The sequence below is a fragment of the Myxocyprinus asiaticus genome, chromosome 26, assembly GCF_019703515.2.
Source record: "Myxocyprinus asiaticus isolate MX2 ecotype Aquarium Trade chromosome 26, UBuf_Myxa_2, whole genome shotgun sequence".
NCBI lineage: Eukaryota > Metazoa > Chordata > Actinopteri > Cypriniformes > Catostomidae > Myxocyprinus > Myxocyprinus asiaticus.
In genome coordinates this window covers 20493308-20519909 of record NC_059369.1, presented here as the reverse complement: position 1 = coordinate 20519909, position 26602 = coordinate 20493308, and the positions used below count along the sequence as shown (strand labels likewise).

The window sequence follows — 26602 nt, the reverse complement described above, 5'->3', positions numbered from 1 at the left end:
TATAGTCAGTGTTACCGGGTGGGCTTTCTATGTATTTAAACATTTTGCAAGAACATATAGAGGTGAATTAATTAATTCATGTAGTGATTAAATAGTTTGCTATCATTAACAACAAAGCCACACATGAATATGTTTTTGGCATTATGAGCGAGAGTTGTCATACAAATACATGATTTCTTAGTGTGAGGATGTAAACAGAGTAGAAGTTGAGTTGAGAGTAGAGTTGTTATCTCATAATTACAGTAATTCTGACATGACATGAATGCACCATTACACTGAGACCTATGGACATGGATGCAGCATCATTCAAACGCAATCAAATGTTTTTTTTTTCAAGGCCAATGTAGAATTTCACTATTCACAGTCAACTATGAGCTATTTAATCCATGAATGAAAGAGTCCAATAACAGGGCAATTACTGAGATTAAGCAAGTAGTATTCAGCTGGTCATGTGATCCCAACATGGCTGCCCCCATGAGGAGACCCTCTCCATGTAGAATAAAGCAGCTTTCTTAATGTTCAGATGTCTTCATCTTATGTGTGTGGTCAACATTTTATACAAATTATTACTTCTACTAAATCTACTGAGGTTTTTTTTTTGTTTTTTTTTTGTTTTGTTTTTTTTTTAGGAGTAAAACGTTTTGAGGTAGGGGAAATACTAGGTGCACCTTTAAATCACCTAGCTTGTTTTCAGTTCTTCAGTGACAAATCCAAATATTCCATGGAGTTCTAAATATATGAGGTTTTTTTTTTTCTAATGTTGTTTTATTTCAAAAAGTTAAGTACTTGTTCTTGTCTGTGCTGATTTTAAACCACGGACAAAAGACTTCATTTCCCAGCAACGCGCTGGAAAGGAGGAAACGCCTTTCAACTTTCACTTTTATCACACGCCCATCTGTTACGATGTTACAGCAGTTTCTGTTTTAAATGTATTAGAATGAATGAGGAGATCATTTATAGAGTTCATAGATCAAAACAGCGGACACCGTACGAAACATTTTGGGCGCCAAGTCATTAGACTCGTACATCGTCAAATACATTTGTAAAACCTAGTACTAGCCAAAATGTTTTGTAGCATGTGATCATGAATTTAATATAAAATACAAAGCTAATACAATTATTGTGAAACAGTAGATACAAAACAAGTTTAACTAGTTGACTTCCACTTCTAAATTGTAGTACAGTCGTCTTTGTTGACGTAAATACGCGCGTTGTTGTTTTACGTCAGAGTTTTCTGCTGCAAATTGGTATTATGACGCCATAATTATTACTACACTCATTCTGTGCATATATGTAGGCCTAATATTAACCGTAAATTGTTCCAACGCCGTCCACGACGCTTGTGTAGATGGCAAGTGAAGCGTGGCTGGAGTCTTCCCTGCGCCGTTCATCTAAACTCGGCCAGGAGGTGTTGGAGAAAGCAAAGAGACGATCTGTTAACTCGACAAGCTCAAGGCCAAGATCATCATTACATATGTTCAGTCAAAACGTGAGAGATAATAATACTTATTAGTTGTTAGACACAAAGTAGTTCATAAAAATACAATGTCTATGCAATTTTTTTCTATGCTCCAGAACGACCTCTCCCATTCAAGCCTGGACCATGCTTTTGCAACAATAGTGGAGTACATGGCAGAAACTACAAGGCAATGCAAGGTGAAAAGTGTTTTATTTGTGCTTTATATAAGTTTGAATCTGCATTTGAAAAACTAAGCTTATTTTTTGATTAACAGAAGTTTCACACAGCTGTGCACCTGGCTGAGTCCAGGGAGCGAGAACATGTCTGTCGCTACCATTCCCAGCAGACATCGAGGACTGCGGACCAGGAACCGATTACTAGAGCATCCATCAAACGAGACATTGTAAGTATTGACCATAGCAAACTATTTAAATAAACTTTGTTTTAATTGTCAAATAGCATATGCAATTATTATGTTTAATCAGGGGATGGTTACTACAGTATACATTCTAGAAATCAACTCCCCAGGGTGGTTCATCTGCATATTTTATTGACAGGAGCCTGAGGATTTCGCTATTGAAGTGTCTCCAGGCACCTATTCCATCACAGCAGCGATGCAGGACTCAAAGCCACATACCAAAACTGTCCGCATCAATGCTGGGGAAAGCATGAGCCTCACATTCAACCTCTGACTTTGAACATCACCTGTCCATTATATGGGTGACGTACAATGCCTTAACAATTCAGGACTTGCACTAAAATTGCAAATGAAATTAATGACTCAGAGTTCTTTTTATCAGCCTTAAGTGTACACGTTTTCTACTCAGGGAGATTTATTTATACTTTTTTTTTTTTTTTTATAATAATTAAGCATTTTAAAATGTATATTGAGGCATAGACACTATAATAAAACTCTAAAACAACACAAATTTACTTTCACTTTGTTTATTCCTCCTATGGGGGTGAAATTTTAATAAAAGTTTACATGATTTTATATAACAGTCTTCTGTGGTCAATTAATACACCAATCATAAGTTTGATTTACAAACCAACATATATCCCTAAAAAAAAAAAAAAGATCAGCAAACCTCACTAAAAAAAACAGTACTCCCTTTTAAATGTGCACTCAGTAGTTTTTTGAATGTACTATCTTGGACTTACACGGACACCTGGCGTGAATGCAGCATCATTCAAACTCAACTGTTCTAGAGACTGATGCCACTGTACTGTTCACAGTCAACCATGATTAATTTAATCCATGAGTGAAAGTGTCCAATAACAGGGCGGTTACTGAGATTAAGCGAGTGGTATTTAGCTGGTCATGTGATTGCAACATGGCACCCCCCCATGAGGTGACCATCTCCATGTAGAATAAAACAGCTTTTGTAAGGTTACTAATATGACTGGAGTATTCATCTCATGTGAGTGCTCATGATTTGATACATACGTTTTAGAATTACAATTAATTTCTTTAGAAGTAAAACTTTTTAAATGAGGAAAAATTACTAAGTGTACCTTTAACATTGGTTGTGTATCAGTTTAGTTGGCCTTTTGCTCATTGCCAGAGCAAGTGGTGATGCAGCTTTGAATGACTTTGGTTCAGCTGATCCAAGTATTTCCCTCATAGTGACTCCTCGCTTGGGTGATTCAGGAACAAGCTCAAATAAAGAGCTGTGATTGGTCATCTTAACGTTATCTGTAGAGCACCCAGAATACCCAATGTCTCTAGACCTGACTGGTCTTCCTGAAATACCAAGAAACCCTCAGTGAGATTGCAAAAAAGAAACATACTTTAAGAGAATGAAATATTCTGTTTTTTGGCTTTTGTATTTAGACAAACATGAATGGCAGTTGTTTGGCTGCACACGTTTACCAGTCAAGTAGATATTTGTACACTGGGGTCCAAATGTCTGAAACTAATTGTGAAAATGTATATTTGGCATCCTTTTCTTATTTAGTGCATTTCCATTAGAAATGATATTATAGAATAATGATTTAAGTAAAAAGCTGAATTGGAAACTTTTAAATGAGTTTCAGATTTACTTAGTTTTGATATGTCCTTCCTTTGCTTAAGATTGAGCTGGAGGTAGTTGGCTCCATGAGTTTGTATAAAACCTTATAATCCATATTTTCCCAGCAAGATTTATGTTCCAAAGAGCATCTTGTGCTTCAATGGAAGCAAGCAAATTTGACCTTTTGTACAAATGGTCAGTTTTAAAAATGTGCTTACATTTCTAGTGACCTAGAAATAGTGCAGAATCTTTTTATATCAGATAACATTTCTTTGTTTTACATTTTTCAAAATCTTAAAAAATAAAATAAAATCCAAAATTGTCACTGTAGTCTCAGACTTTTGGACCACTATCCTTAAAAGTACTGTTAAACTTATGATCAATATTTTAATGTGCAGTGTTTGTCAATTTTTAACAAGTATATTGGAAACATTTCTTCATTACCTGGTTGCTTGTGCAGTGGTTCTGGAGAGCCCCTTTTCCAGTATCTCCAGGCTGCCCGGGACTCTGGCTGATTGTATGGCTTTTTTAGGCAGGAAATCTCTGTGTTTACTGAGCGGCTCACCATTTCTGAATCTGAGGTTTTTCCAGCAGCAATATCCTCATTATCTTCTGAGTCAGAGGTTGATGATGAGGAAGATGAAGGCAATTGAGAGCTCTGTAGGTCCGTCAGATGCAGATCAACTTTCTTTTCCAAGTCATATCTTCCATTGTTGTTCAAAAGTGGAGGTGACATTATCATTGGCCAGCATCTCTTGACTGGATGGTGGCATAATGGAAAGGAGGACAGACTGTGGTGGGTGCACTGGTGACATGGAAATTCAAAACGGTTCATGCTGCATTGAGAGATCCTAAAACAACATGGCCTGGATGAATAATGCTGCAGGTCTTTGACGATATGCTCGTGTTGAGAAGCTGGAATCCATACGGCAAGATCTTTGGGCACATGTGTTGAAATCCCATTCCAGAAGAGAACCTGGAGTCCAACATCACCTTCATTGCCTTTAATGAGACAAGAGACCTGGGAAAATGCCTCTAGGTTTATATTGTTATTATTAAAACATTTCATTTTGGCATATGATACTCAATAGCATGTAAGTTTTAATTAGATGGTTGATCCAATATTGGCTGTAACTTTAAACTTACCTTTTAATGAATTTCTTAGCTCTAAACCAGAGATGACCCTTCCAGGCCCATATCTTTTCAGGTCTGGCTCCCATGGAGCTAGAACAGTGTCCAATGGTACTATACTGTGCCCATGCCCATTGGCTAGACTGACCATATCAGGCTGGCAAGTTAGCTGAACTGTATTTATCTTTTCGTTAAAGGTGTTTGCCTTGGGTCCCGGGTTATCAAATTCCACCACAAAAAGACTTCCTCTGCTCTAGAAGTTTAAAATATAAAATTGTGATCATTCACCTACATTTAAATTTAATTTGACTGATTTTATATTTCATAATATGTTGGTGGTATTTATGATTATGTTTTTTGGGTTTTCTTTTCTGTACCTGATGTACGATTGTTCCCAGGTAGTAAAACCCGTCTACCTCCCTCCTGGCTAACACACGGCAGCCGGGAAAAAGCTCAGCACCTCTCACTGCCCTTGCGGATACCCAAGACACTGCACTAAAAGGATTCCTAGGTGAACACCTGTAAAGACAAAAAAGAAAGAAAAAAAGATCCACAATGGAATCATTTTATTTTGTTTGTTATTCTTTCTGACACTTTTTGCATCTTAAAACATGTCTCTAATTACATTTTCACTTTAAAGACATACCAGTTTGGAGCTGAACAGACACAAGGGATATAGTTGTAGTATGGGACCTGATGGAAGTCCACCCCTGAATGCCATCCGTCCTCTAAGTATGATGGTTCTTGAATCTGGCCATCCATTGAATGCAACAAACTGGCCTGTTGCAATATAAAACATTAAAAAGGGGTAATAAATATCTGTTCAACTTATAAAAAATGGATCAGCATAAGTCGAGAACACTCACAAGGGCCCATACAAACAATCTGCAGTCTACAACGTCCTACCTGGTCCACAACACCAACTGAATTGAGGGACATGACATAACAGCTTCCTCTAGTGGTGGAAGTGATGCACTGCAAAAAGTCTGAAATGTCAGCTATCATGGGACTCTGGTCAGATATGTAAAATGTATGCACAGGGCGGGTCACCAGGGTTGACAATGAACCCAGGCAATGTGTGGGGTTGTCTGGGAGACCGCTGGTCACTAAATGGACAGACTGACAGGCAGGATCGGAGAATGCTAAGGCCAGTGGTGCACTGAGGTCTCTGCCAGGACTAGTCCGTAATGTGTGGATCCAACTCAAGGCTTCATAGACTGTATCAGGTGTACAGGGCATCATATACGAAGACCATGGTGTTGCCTATAGTGAAATATAAAGATTTATTTCTTTACATAACTATAACAGGAACAACTTAAGTTTTCCTGTTGATTTGAGTCATGAATTAATGAGATCATAATGATTTAAAAATAAATGAGGGGAAACAACAAATTGAAATTATTATATTTTCTTCTAGACTAGCTTGTCACAAACCAAATTTATGGGATTATTTGCATGTTACAGACAATTAACCTTTTAGCTCTGCACACTCCAAAAGTATTTTAGCTTATTTTTAAGATTTATGCATTTCAATTTAATAACTGTATTAAAATCTGTAACTAAATTAAATTCATAAACTTGTATTCAAGTTTTATTTAATTTTGTTAAAGATTTCACAATTCATTTTGATGGAATTTTGTTAAGAAACTGAAATGCGTAAATCTTAAAAAATAGGCCAACATGTTTTTTGTTTTTTTCTTCAGTGTAATACATTAATAATTTTAATGTTGCATTTGTATTTAACAGTTAACTTTTCTTGGATGACAAAAACCTATTGTGAAATCAATATTTTCAGATTGATTTATTGTGAGTTTACCTTGTATGAAAAGCTGATAATGTTGAAGAGTGAGTCTCTGAGGGAAGCTTTAGTTATTAGGGTTTGGATTATAAGATTCTTCACTGGTCCTAAAAAGTCATTCATTCCCACAGAGGAGTCCAAAATAAAGGTGATATTTCTGCCTTTACCCATGAACAAGGGCAGGACACTTTGGCTATGAAATCCCTGAGGACTTGATGACATTGTCACTCTGACAGAATGATCTGTAACATAATTGCATTAGCTCATTCAAATATGACATAAAAATAGCATAAAGACCCATCTGACTAGCCTCTGTTAATACAAATAGGACTCTTTGAATAGGAAGCAAATCTAAACAGAATGGTTTTGATTGAAAGTATAGGCTATATCAAAACAATAAAAAAGTGTTCATACCTTTCCTGAATTCCAGAACACACTTGCAAACTGTAGCAATTTGTGTCCTATCCCAAGGAATAATCCACAAACAACAAGCATAGATTTTACTGTGTACAGGGGTTGCCATAGTGAGGCACTGACCAGCCTCTAACTTTTAGAATGTCATTACATCCATCTAGTGGTGACAAGTTGGAGAACAGCTGATGGGACAGCATGTTTTAAGCCCTCTTGTGAGTGACCAGATACTGGCCACAAATGTTGTTTTATGGTAAGAGACTTTTATTCAAATGCATCTTGTCATAACATGATGTCATCGGCATGCAGTTCTACCTTTTGCACACTTTTGGGACAGCTATATGAATATGCTGCCTACAGAGAACAATTGAATCCTGGGCAAACAGTCCAAATTAAGCTACTGGATCACTACTTACCAAGTGACTTGAGACCCAACACAACTACAGTATTTATAGCAAAAGAGGACATTGCACACTACAATAAACAATAACATTAAATTAAACACTACACAGAACCCCTATTAAATCCCAAATAACAACTACTTGCACATCCCTGTAAGATCTGATGGTTTGCACTGTCAGATTTATAATAATAAATGATCTTGGAAAAATAACTGATCACCACTGTTGCTAATGTATCACAAGATGTGACACTTACAATATGTCATTAATGGTCTTGAAATTATACTTGAACTCTTATTTATAATTCAGCAGCATCACAGTTTATTATGGGTCCAAAGAAATACAGTAAAGCTAAAGAGAAGTTGTAAAGTTACCAAATATAGTGGGTTTAAAAGAAATGTTATTTCAGATCCAGCACCAGAACATGACTTCAGAACCTGAAGGATGGAGTCCTGTGACGTCCTTTCTTTGACAGACTTTTAGTCCAAAAATAGATTATATGCAGTCATCTTCTCTTCCGCTAAAGCTGAAATCTGAAGAAAACACTGAGGTGAGAAAAGCTGATTCAGCACACCCAAATGACACTTCCCTCATCATTTACTCACCATTATGCCATTCCAGATGCATATGACTTTCTTCTTCTGCTGAACACCAACGAAGATTTTTAAAAGAATATCTCAGCTCTGTAGGTCCTAACAATGCAAGTTAATGGTGGCCAGAATTTTGAAGCTCCAAAAAGCACATAAAGGCAGCATAAAACTAAGTAAACCCTACGACTCCAGTGGTTTAATCCATGTCTTCAGAAGCAATATGATAGGTGAGGGTGAGAAACAGATCAATATTTAAGTCCTTTTTTACTATAAATTTCCACTTCCAGCCCTCCTATGCGCTCTTCTCTCCTAAGAGTTCTTCTTTGTTTTTGACTTGAGTGTGCTAAATAAACTGCTTTTGTTTGAAACTCATCAGCTCATCACTGTGCACTCATTTTTCCTAAATTAAAGAAATCAATTGTAATTTTGAAATATATGTATAACCTCATGAGATGAATACTCCAGTCATATCTGTAACCTTATAAAAGCTGTTTTATTCTACATAGTGAGGGCACCCTCATGGGGGCAGCTATGTTAACATCACATGACTAGCCGAGTACTACTTGCTTAATCTCCGTAACTGTCCTGTTATTGGACACTTTCTGTCATGGATTAAATTAATCCTGGTTGACTGTGAATGGCATATTTCTGCAATTGTGTTGATAACTGAAAACTACTGCATTTGAATGATGCTGCATCCACGCCACTAAATGTCACTGTAAGTACAAGATGCCATATTTAAAAAATACTGAGTGCACCTTACATGAATTGACCACCTGTCCACTAATCTTCAACATGTTTAACAATAAACAATCCTTTTGGAATTAACTAAGTGTACAGTTAACAATGATAAAATAGTTGTTTTATAAGAGAAGACTGACAATTTTGTGACATGTAGGTGTCAGTATACTGCTCTCCCCATTTATATGAATGGTATCCTCAAACGGTGACAAGCTGTCGCTACGCTCTCTCCTATAGTAAAAAAACATGAAGATTATCTCAGAAAAGATCTCTGTCTTAAATACTGATCTGTTTCTCACACACACCTATCATATAGCTTCAGAAGACATGGATTAAACTACTGGAGTCTTTCAGATTAGATATAGATAGATTACTTTTATGCTTTGTGCTTTTTGGAGCTTCAAAGTTTTGGTCACCAGTCACTTGCATTGTTTGGACCTACCGAGAGATATTCTTCTAAAAATGCTAGTTTGTGTTTTGCAGAAGAAAGAAAATCACACACATGTGGGATGACATGAGGGTGAGTAAATGATGAGACAATTTTCAATTTGGGTGTGACAGTTTCTTTAAGCTGATTCATTTTAGTAATTTAGTTATTTGCTAGCCTATTAGTGTTCTAACTAGAAAAGCAAAACAACTGAGTAAAATAAAGAAAAATTTTGAAAATATTATTGATTTTTATTGCATGTTTTTATTGCAGCCAAAAAGTAATATAAACATGTATATAAAAAAATAGCATGTTAAACAAACAATTTAGGTATTTCTGCATTAAAATTAGTCTCCATCAAAGACTAGTCAGCAAAACCATTCAAATGGAAACGAGATGTGCAAACAGGTGCCACTTTATAAACCGCATAGCTTGCCAATGGGTTCTCATCCCCTTCTACTGCACTGCATTGCCCATGCATCCTCACTCCAGCCATGACATGTTAAGCTATTCAAAATGGCTACCAAGCTTACTTTGACACACAGTCAAATGTGCTGTTATAAGACCTATAAGTTTATCGTTCACACTACGATGTTCGAAGAAATTCAAACAAAACCCGCGACATCTATCCGCAAACTGACATTGTCATGCCCACACGGTGCTGTTCTAGATTTGCTTATTCACGCTGGAACAATACACCCAACAGACTCGAATGGCGTCTCCAAGGTGTCCCTGAACATGAATTTCAGACAGTGCGCATTATCATGGACGGACGATGAACGAATAGGAGCGCAGCAGCGGAGTCCTTCAGCCAATCACTCGCGCGTAGTACGGATCGGTCGGCCCACCCGGCGGAGAAACACTGCCACTATACAGGTTCTGGGGTTGCGTTCTCTGCATAGCGTTTCCTGCCCTGGTGCATGGTGGTCAAACGAAGGGATTGTTGGAAAATTTTCTGAGGTTAGTGTATAAATGTGTTTTTTACCCAGTGTGCCTTATTTCCTCAGACGCCGCTTAGCTGGGAAGCGCGCTGATGGAAGTGTCGTGGAAGTCTATGTGGGAAGCAGATCGAAATAAACTAGTGAAAATAAATCGGAAGCAGTGTTTTATTTATTAAAGGCAGTTGGACGCGGTTGCAACATTGTAACGTTCCGATTGTGACTGTCAAGTTACCGCAGCAGCAAACTCAAGCTGGGCTAACAGTCGTTCCTTTATGATTTAACGGCTGTATATGTGTCATTACTGCGTAATACTGACTTGGGAGGTTGTATAGTCTAAAAATCTCAACGGTCAATATGTTATGTAAACCTTACGAAACGGGGAAATTAAAACTTGAACGAATTTTAGCATATTTGCTAACATGTGAGCATGGGTTAGCATGATGTCAATGAGTCAATTTAAATGCATTAATAAATTAAGCCGGGTGTGCTTGTTATTTATTACGTTTATTATTAATTTAAGTATTTGTTCTTGATAATAAACGTCTAAAGTATTCTTGGCTAGCTTGCTAAAATGGAGATTAGTGAGGAAATACGCGCGTTAGCACATTATTTTAATTTAAGACACGTGTCTGGTTGCAATGTCTCTGGTCAATTTAAGAGAATTGTGACGATTCTTGCTGAATACTGAGTAGTATGCTCTATGAGCAAGTCAATAGTACATGCGGCACGGTTCTGCACAATATAACAATCTAGCAAATGCAGTGCAAATCCGTTCACTATGACAGGCCCAATCTTCAAAATAAGTTATTTCATTATTAATTTTGATGCAACGATTTGGCCGAAATGTATATTAAAATATAAACAATATTGCAACACATTAATATATGAAAATATATTAAACTGCCATGTGATGGTTATATATAAGTATACAAGAACAAAAACGCATTCTGTAATTAAAAACTTTAAATGTAGTAATTTTGTTTTTGCAATGACAATCTTTCAAATTGCCCAAATAAGCATTATAAATCCCCTTCAAAGGCAGTTAATACATGTCCAATGCAAAGAAAGTGCACTCATGATGTTTAAAGATGTTTAGAATGCAGGTTAGTTGCTTTAAAAAATAGTTTTTCACAATAGGAGATTTTAATTGTCTCCGGGTTTTATCACAAAATTGCATCATTGTTGATTAGTTTGTACAGGTAGATCATGCTCTTAGCCCAGGTGAATCGAGACACTCAGGGCCTGGAGTTCCAGAGTATTGATGGGGACCCTCAGCAGGTCACCCTATGCCTGACGGAGGCAGTAACAGTTGCAGGTGAGATGAATGTGTAAAAAAGCCTTAAATGAAATGTACTTTGCACATAGTACAGCGTAATAAACCCATAACAGCAAACTGTTACCGCACAGATGGTGACAACATAGAGGGAATGGACTGTTTGCAGGCAGTGACTCTGGTGGATGGCTCCACAGCATACATCCAACATAGCCCTAAAGGTAAAGAAATGAAGCACTTGGCACTGATCTGCACCCATCAGGTTCCTCTACTGATTTACTCAATAGATTTATTAAAAAAAAATTAAATCACATAGATTAATTTTTAAAACACGTTCTTTACACATTTGAATATTCACATATCTTGAACTTCATGGGGCGCACAATAAATATTGTGTAGGACCAGAACCTGCATACATGTGTTTGATCAGCTGCTCTGCGAGTCTTACAGCATTTAATAGTTTCTCTCACAGAAAACAAGATAATGGAAGGACAGGTGATCCAGTTGGAGGATGGATCTGCTGCATACGTCCAGCACTTACCGATGTCTAAAGCAGGTATTTCATATGTTTGCCAAGTGGCTAAATTTGAATTAAGAAGCATGGCAACTGCGGACCCAACAAACCACAATTGCACACTACCTTAGTTTACCTTTAGCAGTCATTGAAGACCTTTGAAAACCCCAATAAACACAAACATATTTGAGTTTACATAGACACAGGCCTCTTTAATGTTCTAAAGACAATTGGAGCTTCAAACTTTACACTTTAATGGTGTAGAACTTGGTGTCATTTTCTCATTTCTTAGGAGGAGAAGGATTGAGACTAGAGGATGGCCAGGCTGTGCAACTGGAAGATGGAACAACTGCTTACATTCATGCACCAAAAGGTCTGTCTCTGAACAACTGTCTACTACTGAGTATTGTGTATTCAAAGTTACAATATCTTTCTGACAGTTCCTTTTACGGTTTTGTCTTTTTAAAGGGTTATCATTTACAGGAATTTCTAGGTTCAATAAAAGTTAAGCTCAATTGACAGCATTTGTGGCATAATGTTGATTAACACAAAAATGCATTTTGACAGGTCCCTCCTTTTCATAAATAAAAGCAAAACTCTGGGTTACAGTGAGGCACTTATAATAGAAGTGAGTGAGACCAATCCGTAAATGTTAAAATACTCACTGTTTCAAGGGTATTGCCACATGATGTAAACAATGTGTTAACATGATTGTAGTGTGATAAAATCACTAACTGACCTTTTCTGTGTAAAGTTATCATTTTTCAACTTCGTTGCCATGACAACATAATGCTGTAAACCCTAAACAATCATAAAAATTACGATTTAAACAACTTTACAGATAAAATAATGCACAAGTTTTGAAAGCAGAATTAATGTAAGTGCTTTCATAAAATTACAATCTAAACATTTCTGCCTTTTGTATCCTCCAAAAATTGGCCACATTCACTTCCATTGTAAGTGTCTCACTGTAACCTCTATTTTTGCTGCTGCTTTTTATTTTTTTTTTAAGAAGTGACACGTCAAATTTATTTTCTGTGGTGATCAGTATTATGCCACAAATGCTGTCGATTGAGCTTAACCTGTATGGAACCAGGAATATTCCTTAACTGTTTGGTTATTATATTCATTAAGCTGAAATCAAATGATGTATGTAAACATGTATTTATTTTTTAGAAACATATGATCAGGGTGGTTTACAGGCTGTTCAGCTGGAGGATGGCACTACTGCATATATCCAACATATGCCCCCATCCAACACCATCTTGGCCATCCAGGCAGATAGCACTGTTGCAGACTTGCAGACAGAGGCCACCATTGATGCGGAGACAATCAGTGTACTGGAGCAATATTCTACTAAGGTTAGGATCATTGCCCTATCACTTACAGTGCATCTGGAAAGTATTCACAGTGCTTCACTTTTTCCACATTTTGTTATGTTACAGCCTTATTCCAAAATGGATTAAATTCATTATTTTCCTCAATTCTATAAACAATACCCCATAATGACAACGTGAAAGAAGTTTGTTTGAAATCTTTGCAAATTTATAAAAAAAATGAAAATAAATAAATAGATAGATAGATGATAGATAGATAGATCTATTTTCTCAAGTCTTTTTGAGTATGATGCTACAAACTTGGCACACCTATTTTTGGGCAGTTTCTCCCATTCTTCTTTGCAGGACCTCTCAAGCTCCATCAGGTTGGATGGGGAGCGTCGGTGCACAGCCATTTTCAGATCTCTCCAGAGATGTTCAGTCAGGTTCAAGTCTGGGCTCTGGCAGGGGCACTCAAGGACATTCAAAGAGTTGTCCCGTAGCCACTCCTTTGTTATCTTGGCTGTGTGCTTAGGGTTGTTGTCCTGTTGGAAGATGAACCTTCGACCCAGTCTGAGGTCCAGAGCGCTCTGGAGCAGGTTTTCATCATTGCTGCATTCATCTTTCCCTTGATCCTGACTAGTCTCCCAGTTCCTGCCCCTGAAAAACATCCCCACAGCATGATACTGCCACCACCATGCTTCACTGTAGGGATGGTATTGGCCAGGTGATGAGCGGTGCCTGGTTTCCTCCAGACATGACGCTTGCCATTCAGGCCAAAGAGTTCAAATTTTGTTTCTCATGATCTGAGAGTCCTTCAGGTGCCTTTTGGCAAATTCCAGGCGGGCTGTAATGTGCCTTTTACTGAGGACTGGCTTCCGTCTGGCCACTCTACCATTCAGGCCTGATTGGTGGAGTGCTGCAGAGATGGTTGTTCTTCTGGAAGGTTCTCCTCTCTCCACAGAGAAATGCTGGAGCTCTGTCAGAGTGACCATCGGGTTCTTGGTCACCTCCCTGACTAAGGCCCTTCTCCCCCGATCACTCAGTTTGGCCGGGTGGCCAGCTCTAGGAAGAGTCCTGGTGGTTCCAAACTTCTTCCATTTACGGATGATGGAGGCCACTGTGCTCATTGAGACCTTCAATGCTGCAGAAGTTTTTTTTTGTACCCTTCCCCAGATCTGTGCCTCGATACAATCCTGTCTCGGAGGTCTACAGACAATTCCTTGGACATCATGGCTTGGTTTGTGCTCTGACATGCACTGTTAACTCTGGGACCTTATATAGACAGGTGTGTGCCTTCCCAAATCATGTCCAATCAACTGAATTTACCACAGGTGGACTCCAATCAAATTGTAGAAACATCTCAAGGATGATCAGTGGAAACAGGATGCACCTGAGCTCAATTTTGAGTGTCATGGCAAAGGCTGTGAATACTTATGTACATGTGATTTCTTTTTTCCGTTTTTTATTTTTAATAAATTTGCAAAGATTTCAAACAAACCTCTTTCACTTTGTCATTATGGGGTATTGTTTGTAGAATTTTGAGGAAAATGATGAATGTAATCCATTTTGGAATAAGGCTGTAACATAACAAAATGTGGAAAAAGTGAAGCGCTGTGAATACTTTCCGGATGCACTGTATATGTGCAGGTTAGGATAGCAAGCCAAACCTATTTAAACGAATATACTGTATAAACATTTGGTGCATTTAATGTGCCTTATTTTATCACCGTCAGTTAGCTAATTTAGAGAACTGATAATTTATCTGTTTTATGTAAGGAATACAAATAACAAAACAACCACAAATCAGTTTTAAAATATGCACTTTTTCTTGCAGATGGAGGCCACAGAATGTGGTACTGGGTTACTCGGTCGGGGGGACTCTGATGGCAGTGTGCATATGCAGGTACAGTCTCTACCAATTCTATACTCTGCATGTTCACCATGTTTATCAGTTTCTATTAAATAAACATATAAATATATAGTTTCCTCGTGTGCTGAATCTATGATCGAGTTGCTCTTGTGTGCTCAGATTGTACTGCAGGGTCAAGAGAGCAGGTCACCCAGAATTCAGCATGTTGGGGAAAAGGCCTTCCGTTGTGAACATGAGGGATGTGGAAAACTCTATACTACTGCTCACCATCTAAAGGTAAGTTTAAATCATTTGCTGCATGTGTGAGAGAAAGTACAGATAAATGATGCGCTCCACCAAGGCTTTTTGTGTGAGCTTTGTCTCTGTAGTAATTTATCCACTTCTTAATGTAATATATATGGCATTTTGAATATTCCCAGGTACATGAAAGATCACATACTGGGGATAAGCCGTACATTTGTGATCTTATTGGTTGTGGTAAAAAGTTTGCAACAGGTAATTATTTTGCAATGAGCTAATTTGTTTTCTTCATTTAACTTTTATTTCTTACATACAGTATGTTTTTAATCCTCTGTCTTAAGGATATGGCCTCAAGAGCCACATCCGCACACACACTGGAGAAAAACCATATCGGTGTCACGAGCTCAACTGCCTCAAGTCTTTCAAAACCTCTGGAGACTTACAAAAACACACTCGAACCCATACAGGTGTGTTTCATATCTGGCAGGCCTGCAATAAATCTCTCTTGGTTATGGAATGTTTTACCTTTGAGAATAACTTGTCATAACAATAGCGTCTTCCCATTACAGTGCTCAGTCAAATGTGTTTTTTTTTTTTTTTAATTTCTCCCCAATTCCCAATGTGCTCTTATTTCCTCGTGGTGGCGTAGTGACTTGCCTCAATCCGGGTGGCGGAGGATGAATCTCAGTTGCCTCCATGTCTGAGACCATCAATCCGTGCATCTTATCATATGGCTTGTTGAGCGCGTTCCCGCCGAGACATAGCGCGTGTGGAGGCGGAGACATAGCGCGTGTGGAGGCTTCACGCTATTCTTTGCGGCATCCACGCACAACTCACCACGCGCCCCACCGAGAGCGAGAACCACACATTATAGCAACCACGAGGAGGTTACCCCATGTGACTCTACCCTCCCTAGCAACCGGGCCAATTTGGTTGCTTAGGAGTCCTGGCTGGAGTCACTCAGCATGCCCTGAATTCGAACTCACGACTCCTGGGGTGGTAGTCAGCATCAATACTCGCTGAGCTACCCAGGCTCCCAGTCAAATGTGTTCTTAAATTTGCTGTTTGTTCATGTGTTTTTGCAGGTGAAAAGCCTTTTAAATGTCCATTTGAAGGCTGTGGGAGATCTTTCACCACATCCAACATTCGTAAGGTCCACATTCGTACTCACACAGGTGAGAGGCCGTACTACTGCTCTGAGCCCAACTGTGGAAGGGCTTTTGCAAGTGCCACCAACTACAAAAACCACATGAGAATCCACACAGGTACTTGCCTTATCTGCCCTATGGTCACTCACTTTTAACATCAAATTAAGAATCAAAAGAATTGCAATAATGAAACCAGCAGCATGGTAGTTTGCGAAGTTCAAGAATGTTCGTTTTAGGATTTGTTTTAAAGGGAATCGTTTCAGACTGTATCCACAATCCTCATAATGTTGTTTGTCTTGTTTCCAGGAGAGAAGCCATATGTCTGTACTGTGCCTGGCTGTGACAAGCGCTTTACAGAGTACTCCAGTCTGTACAAGCACCATGTGGTTCACACACCCTGCAAACCCTACAACTGTAACCACTGCGGAAAGACGTATAAGCAGATCTCTACCTTGGCCATGCATAAACGGACAGCACACAATGACACAGAGCCCATAGAGGAGGAACAAGAAGCTTATTTTGAGCCCTCCGCAGGTCTGTTCACTTTTTATATTGACATTATAATCAGGGAGGGGAAGATAGTTTGATTCTATAATTTTAGTTAACTAAACTAAAACAAATAAATCAGAATTTTCAATATGTGTCTCTTACAGAGGCCATTGATGACCCTGGGTTAATGTACACTAATACAGTCGAGGATGACTCTGGGTCTGAGCAGGTATCAGGTGGATCAGAGGTCATGGAACAACAGCATTTGGCTTTTATATCTCAGGATGGCACACAACAGGTTAGTGATGACATTTAATGTGACACTTAAATAAATGTATTCATACACTGTATTTGTCACACACCATACCATTAGGATATATTCTGCTATGCCTCAAACAGTAGTAGAACTTAAGTAGATTCAGCCTTTATGCCTTTAAAGTAATTTATGTGAGTCAAATTTTCAATAGCAAAGTGAATAAGAAAATATGCAAATAGCAAGATATACAGTTATCTTTCAGAGATTTGTACAAACAGGTGAATGCTTATATTGCCTTTGCCTTCTCAGATTCTATCTCAAGCAGATATGCAGGCTATGGGAGGCACAATAACCATGGTAACACAAGAGGGAACCACCATAACTATCCCTGCACATGAAGCAATGCTTTCTTCAGGAGGGGCACATTCTGTTACCATGGTATCTGCAGATGGAACTGAGGGACAGGTGAGGGTTGTTACTTTAGCTGATATTCTACCAAGAGTACCAAGTCTGCTGTTTCTGTGTACACGTCTAAAGTAAGCCTTACTTTGCTAAATACAAAGATAAATCGAGCTTGTTAACTCTGTTTGTGTTTTAGGTGGCTATTGTGACGCCAGACTTGTCTGTGTACCAGACAGAGGAGGAGGAGCTTGTACAGGATCAGGAGCAGCATGTGGTTTCCACAAGTCCACACCCAGTCACACTGCTGGCCACCTCTAATGGTACACACATTGCTGTGCAGGTATGGAATATATATTCAGACATATCAAACTCTCTCACAAACACACATTTACGTTAACACACACATATGGGAGGGGCCGCAGAGCTTAAATCATGTACTTAATTTGGCTGTGAGTAAATAATAAAATCTTCAGTTTATGTTGTAAACTTAAGTCCCTTTTTGGGTGGGAACATGCAATTATCCTCAAAAGACTGTTTGTTGGGGGCAGTGACCTTCTCTCCTTAAGGATGTTCTGTAGGTGTACTTAATGGAAGTGCTTGGATTTAGAAATAAACTGCACTACATTTAAGGCTGGGAATCGTTTCCATATTCTGAGTGATTGGGAATCACGAATCGACTCCGCTCAGGCTGTGATATTTTTGGACTGTTTATTTCCTCGACCACTAAACTACTACATATTCCAGTAGCTTTACAGCACTAAATTCCAGATTATAAAATGACTGTGTCTAAATGATCATAAATTCTAGACTGATCAACCTGACTCTTTGTTGGCCATCAGTAATTCTGCTCTGTTTTTTCATCTGAATGAAGCAATCGCACAAGCCCTTCAACACATCAGATATCTGCTTTGCAGACAAATATAGTCTACTGGTATTTTACTTTGGATTAAATTTGAATTCAAAATAGAAAACGATAAGAAATTCCCAATGTTACAGTGAGTTAGCTACCCAGTTTCCATCAATAAATCAGTAGGCTAAAGATTAGATAGTAAATTGACTGCACTCATAAATGCTTCTCTACTTAGTCTAGCACTCAACATTTACAGTTTGCTTTAAAACCTTTTGCATACATTTTTTTTCATTAGCATACATTTTACACTATTTTTACATTAAAATTATTCTATGAAATCAAATTACTTTCAAATACAAATTATGAACAATCTTTTTACATTATATGAAACAAGATTGTATACATGTATGAGTTGCACAAGAACCAGGATTATTAAATGGCTAAAATCATCCAAGTGTGTTGTTTGGACATTTTATTTAGTGTACAAAATGTAGTGGACAATTACATACATATGTCAGTATCTTACTAAACAAGATCAACTAATGAGTGTTAACAGGCAATTTCACTGTAGAACTAAATAGTGCTTTTAACATTATTTGTGGTAGTTCTTCAAATTACTGTGCATCTGCTCAGCCAAATTTCCCTCAAATTCATCCTATGGAATTGAAACTGCATTGGAATTTTGATATAGGCACATATTTATTGTCAGAATATACCCATTGAAAAAATGCAAGATCTTTTGGCATTCATACTATCGTAAATAGTGCAAAGAAAGCTTTATATTATGCTGTTTTTTTATGAGATTGAACTTAACCTCCTGTTTTTGGGGAATAGAAAAAGAATTGAGAAAATGAGCCAGGAATCGTAATCAGAGTCGCTTAGGCATGTTTTTTTTTTTTTATTTCCACTAGTTTTATGCTATTTATATCTTCAAACAAAACACACAGGCTTCCCAATAATGGTGTTTATTTACTTAAACACATTTTCAGTTATAGATTTAAGATATTGGTGGCCAAAATGGATAAGGATCATATACAGTAGTATATAGTAGTAGTTTCACTAATGGAGAACTAATTGAGCAGCCTAGTCTAGTCCAATCAACCTTTCATTGATCTTTTCACTAGTTTGCCATTCAGTTCTGATTAATGAGCCCTTATTGCCAACAATGGTAAAGTGTCATTTTTTTAGAATAGGGGAGGGTAACCGTGTTTGGTGGGTGTTGTACTGAGCATTGCAAGTTGGGGAAGACTGAAAATATTAAATGCAAATATTGAAATAAGGTATGGTAAAAAAAAAAAAAAAAAAAAAAAAGAAAATTATTTGTATTTTTTTGCAGATAAACAAGTTTTATTAAATGTTGAAATTTCTCTCTCAGCTCAGTGATCAGCCCTCCCTAGAAGAAGCCATCAGAATAGCATCAAGAATACAGCAAGGAGAGACCCCCGGAATGGACGATTAACTAATTTTCTGCTCATCACATTGAACTTCTCAAGATTGTGCGCGAGTGAGTGTGTGTGTGTGTGTGTGTGTGTGTGTGTGTGTGTGTGTGTGTGTATATATATATATATATATATATATATGTATGCGTGTGTATTGAAAACCTGTCAAAAATCATGTTTTTTTTCCATAATGCTCAGATCATGATTGCTATAAATCAAGAAGACTTAAGATATTTTTGTGTGGATATATATATATATATATATATATATGTACATAACTGTTTTAAAACTAGAGTTTTTTTCTGTATATATTTGATTCTGCTATTTTTTGCAATGTCAACAAGGAAAGATCAACAATTATAATTAAAAAAAGAATCGCCATTGTACAATATTTTTTTTTTTTTGACTTCTCACCCATTACAATGTGCAATTCACATATGAGTTGAGAGCGTAACAAACTTATGGCTTGCTATGTTTACAGTCATATATGTATCTATATCATGGATCCTGGCACTTTCCAAATACGTTCTGACGAATGGGCTGTTGAAGTGCTTACCATTGCCTGTCAATCCATCTACCGTAAAAGTTCCAATGGAGAAGCTCTACTGTCAAAACAAGACCATGTGGCTAATTACACCACCCTCGCTTGTCATGAAAACACTAGTAAAATGTTTAATCCTATCAAACCAATTTAATGCCATGTAATTATAAGTTTTTCCACCACAAAAGAAGGGTGACAATGTGCCAAGCCCATCTTCTAAAAAGCCTCTCTCTCAACCGTTCAAAGATCAAACGGTAGATGAAAGAAATGCATTCGCGCCAAATTGAGGTCACAGACGGTGGGCAGGTAGGGGGAGGGGCTTATGACGTAGCACCCACCGGACCGCCCATCTTTCAAACTTTGAAAGTCGGCGCTCATTGGTACATAACACGTCACATGACCAACGGTCGCGGGAAGACTTTGACCACGCTTGTTGGTGGGAGGAGTAGCTCGCCATTCAAACTACTTTTGTAAACATTATTGTCTTAAACGACACTATTTTGGATGCTTTGACACGTTTTCAAAGTGTTATCTCTTAATTCGACGTTGTATACACATCGTGTAATCGCTATTAAGGTTTTATATATTTTTTTATTCTTTAGACATCAGTTGGAAGTTTTTGGAGCAGCCATTTTCTTCGCCGATACCCAAAACGTCGCCCTGGAAGCTGGTTTTCACGCTTTTAACTACGTTATCCGTCTCTAAAAGCGTTTGAACTGAACTTGTGCAGACTTGTCACGGAGATATCAGTCGTCAGGTGAGAAACTACATTAGAGATTTTCTTCGATAACGTCCACCTGGAACAATTTGGGATTCCCATCGCTGTTTTTCGGGACATCAGGTTGTTGCGTTGCATGGTCAATATTAGATATGTTTATCTAAATTACATAATCTCTGCCTGATTTACCAGCCGTTTAGGCTGGTTTCTTATTTTACACAACTTTGTGTGTCTTAAGTTTTCTTTTACTTTTACAAAAACTGAACTTTCGCCTGGCAAGATGAGTTTCAGTGTACGGAGGCACGGCAAGTCTCCAAATTTAAAACCCGTTCGACAGAAGTTGCAGTTCACCGCCAGTGATAATGAAGACGACAATTTAGAGGAGGCGAACAACAGCACCGGGGCCGAATCGGGCTTCACGGAGCTGGACTCTCCCGTCTCCGTGCGGCGCAGCGGCGTCGATAAGAGACCGGAGGACCTGGGCAGCAGCCCCCTCGGCCGAACCCGAGACGACGACGAGTCCTGGGATGAGGAGGGTTTCGGCTCACCCTCTCGCGTGAAAGCGCCTTTTTACATGAAAAGCTCTCCATCGCCAAGGAAAAGTCCCCAGGCTTACGACAGTTCACCCGAGAGAAGTTACGTTCATGATGACATGGAGGGATCCAGCTCCCCTGTCCCGGACTGTCCTGATACACCACCCCATAAAACCTTCAGGAAACTCCGTCTGTTTGATACCCCTCACACCCCAAAGGTTTGTAGTAACACGCTTAACTTAAGCAAACTTTAAGCCTAAATCACAAATAAGTTGTTGATTTTGCACTTTGACTTCTGTTTACACAAACAGATCACGTTATGCGGTTTAAATTCTGTGGAATTCTTTCGAACTTTTTAGTTGTTTGTCTCTGCCACTATGCCATTGTTACTATTTAAATTCGAAATTCAAAATGTGAAAGTCAGTCAAGCCTTTGCCCAGGTGGGTGACTTCACCTAGTGACCCAGATACTGGACTAACTGTAAAGTTGCGTAACAGCTCCAAATGAATCAGTCCATTGATACCTGCACAAATTACCTCCTTTAACGTGTGCTGTTTTTAAATTCCATTTAATTTTCACAATCCTTGCTTGAGAAAATGTGCCTTTGCCCTTTGTTTTATTTGTATTATTCGTGCTAATGGATTACGTATATCTCCAATAGAGTTTATTGTCGAGGGCCAGGACGACGGCATCGACGAGCCGGAGAGTCGCTCTGTTCAAGAATGTGGATTCCACGAGCAAAGCTTGTCTGGATGGACGACGAAACCAGACACCTCTAGTCAACATCAACCCCTTCACCCCGGACTCCATACTGGTGCAGTCATCAACACTACAAAGAAACAACAGGAAACGATCACACTGGAATGAGTATGTTTGTCCATTATTGATACTCTGTCCAAACGTGTCTTTTATCTTTTCCCTCTTTTCTTTTAACACACTGGTTAGTGGCTGTTTTAAAATAAGATCCTTAGTGTTGTAAATCACTATGCCTATCTTGGACATGTATGGCACATGTTCACTGTTCGTTAAATCCGTTTACTAATTCTACTCCAAGACAAAAACATGGCGAGAAACCAAACCATCGTGTTCGCTCACTTACCACGCCATGTGCTTAGTCAGGCCTCTCTGCTGCCCTCTAGTGTTTGACATTTGCATCTGCATTCTGCACCCCTTATAATGAATAATGCTTTTTCGTTCTTTTAGCTCCTGTGGGGAGGACATGGATGCAAGCGATGCTGAGATAGAGGATGAGCTGATTCCTCCAACAAAGGTAAAACTTAAGTCATCGTTAATTGAAATGTTTTATTAGGGTTGATTTTGTGCTTTTTTTTCACGTCTAGTTAAAGGATTAGTTCACCTAAAAATGAAAATCCCTCATGCATCCCAGATGTGGATGACTTGGTTTCTTCTGCAGAACACAAAGATTTAAAAAAAAAAAAATATCTCCACTCTGTAGGTCCACACAATGCAAGTGAATGATGGACAGAACTTTGAAGCTCCAAAAGGGACATAAAGGCAGCATAAAAGTAATCCATATGACTTTTTACTATAAATTCTCCTCCCTGCCTAGTTGGAGATATGCACAAAGAATGTGGAGATATACATGAAGAATGTGAATTGCCAAAAAGAAAGTGAAAGTGGAGATTTATATTTAAAAGTGACTTAAATATTGATCTGTTTCTCACACACAACTATCATATCACTTCTGAAGATATTGATTTAACCACTGGAGTCTTATGGATTACTTTTATGCTGACTTTGTGCTTTTTGGAGCTTCAGAGTTCAGGCCACCATTCACTTACATTGAATGGACCTACAGAGTGGAGATATTCCTTTAAAAATCTTTGTGTTCTGCAGAAGAAAGAAAGTTCTACACATCTGGGATGACCTGAAGGTGAGTAAATGAGAATTTTTCATTTTTGGGTGGACTATTCCTTGAAGTTGAGTGTTCCTTTTAATGTCTAATATTAACTTAATTTCACACAGAGAATCACAATGATGGAGAATAACATGATGTCCAGATATGCATCTGAATTCCATGAGCTGGAGAAAATTGGCTCTGGAGAGTTCGGCTCAGTTTTCAAATGTGTCAAGCGATTGGATGGCTGTATCTACGCCATCAAACGTTCCAAAAAGCCTCTGGCAGGATCTGTGGATGAGTAAGTGAACTGTGCAACTTATATTATGTACTTGGTGTCACTTTTTACTTAATGGAGGTTCTCATTGCCTTTTTAATTATGCCTATGAATTCTCCTAATAGGCAGAATGCACTTCGTGAGGTCTATGCACATGCAGTTCTTGGACAGCACCCCCATGTTGTGAGGTATTATTCGGCTTGGGCAGAAGATGACCACATGCTGATCCAGAACGAGTACTGTAACGGTGGAACCCTGTCTGATGTCATTGCCGAGAACAATAGACGCATGCACTTCCTGTCAGAGATGGAGCTGAAGGATCTGCTGTTGCAAGTGTCTCGTGGACTCAAGTACATTCACTCAACAGCACTTGTTCACATGGATATCAAGCCAAGTACGTATTTGCATGATACAGCCTTTAAAAATATCTTGTTGACGCGTCTGAGTTGTGTGACTTTTTGTGACTTGTATGTGTTTATGAATAGTAGTATATGTACTTCCACTCCGAAGTACCGACAGATAATTAAAGAATAATGCCTCTGTTGGAAAATAGTATTTGAACAGAATATTGTCTTTCAGGCAATATATTCATTTCACGCAAACCTGCTGCTAGTTTAGAGGAACTTGACGATGAAGACGATGGACCCACGAGAGTGGTGTACAAAATAGGTAAGATGCCGAACTTTGTCCAGAGGATAACGCTAATTTAATACAGGGACAGCTTTATAAAGTGGATAGGATTTTGACTATCTTTTCTGTATCAGGTGATCTAGGTCATGTTACAAGGATTACCAATCCCCAAGTTGAAGAAGGTGACAGCAGATACCTGGCAAATGAAGTCCTTCAGGAGGTAAACACACATTTAATGATTTTCTGGCAAATTACAATGTTATGTTTAATATCATGCACTAATATTTGTTGATTTTGCCCACAGGACTACAGTAATTTGAAAAAAGCAGACATTTTTGCTCTGGCTTTGACTGTTGTCAGTGCCTCTGGAGCAGAGCCCCTCCCCACCAATGGGGAAAAGTGGCATAAAGTCCGACAGGGCATTCTGCCCCATATCCCCCAAGTGCTCTCTCAGGAATTTTTAAGCTTGTTAAAGGTAAGTTAAAGTGACACATACTGTTGGTGAACTGCAAAATCTCACATAGAAAATAGGGATAAGCCTCTCCACTGGTTTCTAGTGCTATACCTTGTAATTAAAACGTTATCATCTTTTGCCAGCTTATGATCCATCCTGACCCAACGCGGCGACCCTCAACCTCTGACCTTGTCAGACACCCTGTTCTGCTCACTGCTTCCAGAATGAGTGCTGACCAGCTGCGTGTAGAGCTCAATGCTGAAAAGTTCAAGAATGCACTTCTGCAAAAGTATGTGACTTACTGCTTAATGGTATTTATAAGTGGGCTGATGTAGTGGCTCTAGGCGACCTACTTGATTTGAGCCAAGGCATGTTAGACCAATTTAAAGCATATTCCAGCCATTAAGGTCACCCCCCCCCAAACATCTTTTCCCTTTAATTTCTAATTTTAATTGTAGCCCACATTACAAAGTAACTTTTTCTGCTCTCAAAGCCTGACACTTGTAAAAAGCACCATAAATGGACCCTTTCTTATGACATCTGAATTAATTGTACTGTTTATTTTTCTCAGGGAGCTCAAGAAAGCTCAGATGGCAAAGGCCGCAGCAGAGGAGAGGGTTCTGTCTTCAGACCGAGTTCTTACACGTTCCACAGTCCAGTCCAGTTCCAGAGCATCTCGACTCATCGGGAAGAAAATGAACCGCTCTGTTAGTCTCACCATTTACTGAAGTGAACTCGAGATAAAAGACATGACCAGACTGATCTAGGCAATTGTGACGTCATAAGACTGAGTAGGAACTTCAGTTGTGCTGTATGAAAGATTGAAGACTGCTGTATGCAGTTTTGTCTGTAGCTGGAAGAAAGACAGAGATGGTCCTGTAACTTATAGTGCTTGTACTGTTTGTCAGAAGTACCATGGGTTTAACTGAAGAACAAAAAGTTTTTACTGAAGCTTGGCCTTCTCTGCATCAATTTGTATTGGCAATAGACTTGCCTTTGTGTGAATAATGCAGATCTGCCTTACCAATTATGGTTGCCTTCTCAAAATGTAGTCCTCCCATGAGGCAGAATTGTCTCAAGATGGTCACGTTGTTGGTATAGTTCCATCTCCTAATCTTTGCTTTAAGTTCCATAGGTAAGGGTCAACATAGTCTCTGCACTTGCTTTTTTGAATGTGCAGTGTTGCTCTTTACCAAATGGGAAATGTGTACCCCTACAGAGCCCTGATATGTGAATGTACCAGATCAAAGATTTGTGCACCTTACTGCCTGTGGAAAAAAAAATGCCTGTTGGGCTATGGAAGTTGGGGCCTGAGTTAGACTACCATTTAAATGAGCACTTTGGAGGAAATGGCAAGCTTGCCACAGAAAGCCTGCTGCTATTCGTGTTCGTCTGTATCCAGTTAGGGTTGGAAGATTTTAACTAGTAGAATTTATTTTTTTTGTAAATACCCTAAACATTCTTTATCCAAGCAATATTTCATGTCCTCGTCATCATAATTGTGTTTGTGCTCCAGTGTTTTTTTTTGTTGTTGTTTTTTTTCAGATTGCATCCAGCCATTACTTGCTTTATCTAATCCTGTCATATCTTGCTGACCAATTTTACCATGTGACCATTGTATAATTAAAACGGGAAGCAAAGGATTATTTAAATGTACACATGCCGTACAAATCTCCAACCCTGTTTGTAGCATTAAAACAATCCTTGATCCTTTCATCGGATGTCCTTAGTTAATAATGTGTAATTTTGACTTTTGTGTTACTTCAACTACATTAATAGGGTACTGTTGAGATTCATTGTTACTGTTGATCCACGAAACATTCATTTTGTCTGTTAATATGTTCTTTTAATAAAATGTAACCAAAACTGCTCCGCGCTAT

The 26602-nt window shown here is 38.6% G+C and overlaps 4 protein-coding genes across 9 annotated transcripts; 3 read left to right on the top strand and 1 right to left on the bottom strand.

Annotated features, from left to right (window-relative positions):
- The first annotated feature begins 883 nt into the window (after positions 1–883).
- Positions 884–2381, top strand: akip1 (A kinase (PRKA) interacting protein 1). Its single transcript, XM_051656666.1, has 4 exons — positions 884–1489; positions 1576–1656; positions 1734–1862; positions 2017–2381. The coding sequence occupies exons 1-4, from the start codon at positions 1349–1351 to the stop codon at positions 2149–2151; spliced, it is 486 nt and encodes a 161-aa protein (XP_051512626.1). The 5' UTR covers positions 884–1348; the 3' UTR covers positions 2152–2381.
- A 1970-nt stretch (positions 2382–4351) lies between these two features.
- On the bottom strand, positions 4352–6943 carry c26h11orf16 (chromosome 26 C11orf16 homolog; the record flags this gene model as incomplete). Its single annotated transcript, XM_051656221.1, has 7 exons — positions 6815–6943; positions 6419–6642; positions 5509–5865; positions 5249–5382; positions 4980–5121; positions 4618–4855; positions 4352–4473 (listed from the first exon to the last, which is right to left on the bottom strand). Coding segments are annotated over exons 1-7 (1326 nt in total), but the record flags the coding sequence as incomplete, so codon positions are not given.
- Positions 6944–9792: 2849 nt separating this feature from the next.
- On the top strand, positions 9793–19776 carry znf143b (zinc finger protein 143b). Of its 6 annotated transcripts, none has more exons than XM_051656428.1 (16): positions 9793–9930; positions 11102–11226; positions 11319–11405; positions 11657–11740; positions 11991–12071; positions 12875–13059; positions 14852–14920; positions 15047–15163; positions 15307–15382; positions 15469–15594; positions 16213–16392; positions 16582–16809; positions 16929–17062; positions 17330–17485; positions 17619–17762; positions 19648–19776. In XM_051656428.1, exons 2-16 carry the CDS (start codon positions 11118–11120, stop codon positions 19729–19731), a joined length of 1860 nt encoding a protein of 619 aa, XP_051512388.1. In that variant the 5' UTR covers positions 9793–9930; positions 11102–11117; the 3' UTR covers positions 19732–19776. The 6 variants fall into 6 exon arrangements, with proteins under 6 accessions (XP_051512388.1, XP_051512386.1, XP_051512385.1 ...); XM_051656426.1 differs by having other exon boundaries at positions 11645–11740; XM_051656425.1 differs by having other exon boundaries at positions 11301–11405.
- Positions 19777–21243: 1467 nt separating this feature from the next.
- Positions 21244–26591, top strand: wee1 (WEE1 G2 checkpoint kinase). Its single transcript, XM_051656429.1, has 10 exons — positions 21244–21721; positions 22165–22370; positions 22707–22773; positions 23490–23662; positions 23764–24032; positions 24218–24307; positions 24403–24488; positions 24573–24743; positions 24866–25011; positions 25294–26591. The coding sequence occupies exons 1-10, from the start codon at positions 21251–21253 to the stop codon at positions 25448–25450; spliced, it is 1836 nt and encodes a 611-aa protein (XP_051512389.1). The 5' UTR covers positions 21244–21250; the 3' UTR covers positions 25451–26591.
- The last annotated feature ends 11 nt before the right edge of the window (positions 26592–26602 follow it).

Coding starts and splice junctions, on each gene's coding strand:
- akip1 (XM_051656666.1), top strand. CDS start 1,349: ATGGCAAGTGAAGCGTGGCTGGAGTCTTCCCTGCGCCGTTCATCTAAA. Junction 1,490..1,575: donor TACATATGTTCAGTCAAAAC/GTGAGAGATAAT, acceptor TCTATGCTCCAG/AACGACCTCTCCCATTCAAG. Junction 1,657..1,733: donor AAACTACAAGGCAATGCAAG/GTGAAAAGTGTT, acceptor TTTGATTAACAG/AAGTTTCACACAGCTGTGCA.
- znf143b (XM_051656423.1), top strand. CDS start 11,118: ATGCTCTTAGCCCAGGTGAATCGAGACACTCAGGGCCTGGAGTTCCAG. Junction 12,072..12,874: donor TTACATTCATGCACCAAAAG/GTCTGTCTCTGA, acceptor TTTATTTTTTAG/AAACATATGATCAGGGTGGT. Junction 14,921..15,046: donor ATGGCAGTGTGCATATGCAG/GTACAGTCTCTA, acceptor TTGTGTGCTCAG/ATTGTACTGCAGGGTCAAGA.
- wee1 (XM_051656429.1), top strand. CDS start 21,251: ATGAGTTTCAGTGTACGGAGGCACGGCAAGTCTCCAAATTTAAAACCC. Junction 22,774..23,489: donor AGCTGATTCCTCCAACAAAG/GTAAAACTTAAG, acceptor AATTTCACACAG/AGAATCACAATGATGGAGAA. Junction 24,308..24,402: donor GAGAGTGGTGTACAAAATAG/GTAAGATGCCGA, acceptor TTTCTGTATCAG/GTGATCTAGGTCATGTTACA.